Raw genomic sequence first — 3093 nt, 5'->3', positions numbered from 1 at the left:
CACATTACGCTATCTGTTTGAGTCTCAGAATCGTGGACTGGCTCAGGCCGCACTGGAATCTATGGAAACACTTTCATTCAGTGGAATGACACTGACCCCGATTGACTGTGTGGTCCTGTCACATGTCATCGGACTCCGTGATACAATAAAACACCTCGACCTGGAGTACTGCTACATTCAGACTGAAGGAATCCAGCGGCTGGGACCCGGGCTGCACAAGTGCCAGGAGTTGAGGTAACTTGATGTATTTCTCACTCTGAACTGTGAAACTGTTCTATTGTGTTGTTTCAATGTAAAGGGATTTAGTTAAAACTATATTAAATGAGGTTCTGAAGAATTGTGATAAACGCCCTGGTGATTGGCCACTAATTCCCCAAGTACAGGAGGTTTCTGTGATTCCTTGTTAGAGACTTTGTCAGATCAGAGAACACCGGCCTTTGGTTTAATGATAATAAATCACAGGAATGGTCGTGTTTCTCGCTGCCTTTAACACGTCCATTGACAATGTTCCTTCTCACTGTTACTGACACCCAGACCGACACTGACTGCAGCAGGTGGGTCAGAGATTCACACTCCCTTCCCGGTGAGGGACAAGAGACCGTCCTCAGACTGTCCCAGTGAGAAGGAAAGAAATACCATTGTGAGATTGTCCTCCCCTGCCCTTCCCCGTGTGTGACTATCACCATCACTCCACCTGTGTGACTGTGCTCACTACCAGATACCCAGACCCCATGGACAAATCTTCTCTCCCGACTGTGGGCCTCAGTTCAGACCCACCTCTTCCATGCAATCTTTTTCTGTATCCTCTCGTCTTGTAGGATTAACTTTTCACATCCTCCTTCCTCCTGTGGGATCTCTCTTCCAATCGAGTTTTCCTCAGGTGCGGTCTCTTCCACCATTCCCATCGACAGTCTCCCAGTCATAAATTTTCCACACTGTGGGACTTTCTTCCATCATTCCTCCCTGCTGCTTCTGATGCTCTCAGGCCAATAACACTTCTCTAACCGTCAGAAATGAGACAGAATATGTGTATTTTACAGGATTACACCAACAGATTAAATTACTGATACTCGGTGAATACCCTGGAGCTGGGCAGAGAGGGACGTTGACAGTGATGGGAACACTGATCAGTGATTTACTGAAGGGTATAGTGGTTCCTGAAATACCTGATTGAGAGTAATACCCTCAGACCCTCATCAATTCATCAATTTGTTCAGCAATCTGTCTGTTTGTGTTTAGACTTGCGGGGAATGAACTGGGAGATTCAGGAGTGAAACTGGTGTCTGTGGCTCTGAGTAACCCGGAGTGTAAAATACAGAGACTGGGGTAAGTACCAGACTGTGGGAGATTGTGTTTACAGTCACTGAGTGTCTGACACTGAACATTAATGTGAACAGTAATTGAGATACAGATAAACTCTGGGAATTTGTACCACCTCCTCTCTCTGTGTCCTTCACCTTCTCTCATCTCCAGGTTGGACAATATCGATCTCACAGTTTCTGGTGCCGAGAATCTTGCCTCTGCTCTCAAAACAAACCGATCACTGATGGATCTGTACATGGGTCATAATAAACTGGGAGATTCAGGAGTAAAACAGGTGTTTGTGGCTCTGAGGAACCCGGAGTGTAAAATACAGAAACTGGGGTAAGCACCAGACTGTGGGAGATTTTGTTTACAGTCACTGGGTGTCTGACACTGAACATCAATGTGATCAGTAATTGTGTTACTGATAAACACTGGGGATTTTTACCGTCCCGTATCTCACTGTGTCCTTCACCCTCACTTTCTCTCATCTGTAGGCTGAGAGATAACAGTCTCACAGATTCTGGTGTCGAGGATCTCGTCGCCGCTCTCAGTACAAACCCATCACTGACGGAGCTGGACCTGAGTGAAAATAAACTGGGAGATTCAGGAGTGAAACTGGTTTCTGCGGCTCTGAGGAACCCAGAGTGTAAAATACAGAAACTGCTGTAAGTACCAGACTGTGGGAGATTGTGTTTACAGTCACTGGGTGTCTGACACTGAACATTAATGTGATCAGTACTTGTGTTACTGATAAGCACTGGGGATTTGTACCATCTCCTGTCTCTCTGTGTCCTTCACCCTCACACTCTCTCATCTCCAGTCTGTACAATGTCGGTCTCAGGGATTCTGGCGCCGAGGATCTCGCCTTCGCTCTCATTACAAACTCATCACAAACAGGTGCTGGACCTGGGATTAAACTCGCTCACAGACAGATCTGTCCCGGCTCTCCGCCGCGTCATACTGACCCTCCCGAGTCTGGGGCGGATCGGGTAAGTGCTTGTGTTAATGTTCAATGTGATGAAATATCAGCGGATCCGTGGGTTTTCTGGTGAAATTTGTCTGTGAGTGTTGTTGAAACATTAACCCCGGTCCCCTGTTACTGACACTGTTGCGTAATCTGTTTATTTCATCTTTATTCTCCCATCTGTTTCAGGCTGCACTGGAATCGGTACAGTCCAACAGGAGAGAGGGAACTGAGATCTCTGCAGGAACCCAGACCAGGACTGAGAGTTGAGTTGTGAAGATCTGAATGTGTGAACATCCCTGCTCGCTGGATGAGGACATGTTGGCCGATTTCCTGCAATACACGTTTAATTTCTAACTGTTCTAACAGATCCTGGCTTCAGCCGAGCTCTCTGTGATCTCAGAGGCAGTGCCGCAGTGACATGATTCCGTGTCCTATCTAGTTCAAACATTCCTTAATTTACATTTGTCATGATGAAATCAATAAACTGCTGTAACTTCCTGCATTGGTGTCGGACCTGAGTCTCACTAGAAGAGAAACAGTGACCTGGGGTTACTGCTGCCCCCCGCACTCGGTGAACTGCAATAATGGTTCTGAGCTCCTCACTCTGGTACAGCAGCGTCTCAGAGATTAGGCGCCCACAGACAGTTAACATCTACTGTAATGTCAGACGTGATTTCACTGAGGTCCCAAGTACGAATGGGATGCGGGATGGAATACCGGCATTCAGCACAGGGTGAAGTTCCAACCGCATCGTCCCATCACACACTCCCGGAGAGACACAGAGTGAAGCTCCCTCAACATCATCCCATCATACACTCCCG

At 47.2% G+C, this 3093-nt stretch overlaps 1 protein-coding gene across 1 annotated transcript; it reads left to right on the top strand.

Annotated features, from left to right (window-relative positions):
- The first annotated feature begins 465 nt into the window (after positions 1-465).
- On the top strand, positions 466-2799 carry LOC132388605 (NACHT, LRR and PYD domains-containing protein 3-like). Its single transcript, XM_059960979.1, has 6 exons — positions 466-1145; positions 1218-1326; positions 1474-1644; positions 1800-1970; positions 2126-2294; positions 2459-2799. The coding sequence occupies exons 1-6, from the start codon at positions 1115-1117 to the stop codon at positions 2537-2539; spliced, it is 732 nt and encodes a 243-aa protein (XP_059816962.1). The 5' UTR covers positions 466-1114; the 3' UTR covers positions 2540-2799.
- Positions 2800-3093: the final 294 nt, after the last annotated feature.

The sequence above is a fragment of the Hypanus sabinus genome, unplaced genomic scaffold, assembly GCF_030144855.1.
Source record: "Hypanus sabinus isolate sHypSab1 unplaced genomic scaffold, sHypSab1.hap1 scaffold_361, whole genome shotgun sequence".
NCBI classification, from domain to species: domain Eukaryota; kingdom Metazoa; phylum Chordata; class Chondrichthyes; order Myliobatiformes; family Dasyatidae; genus Hypanus; species Hypanus sabinus.
This window is presented reverse-complemented; position numbering and strand designations above follow the sequence as displayed.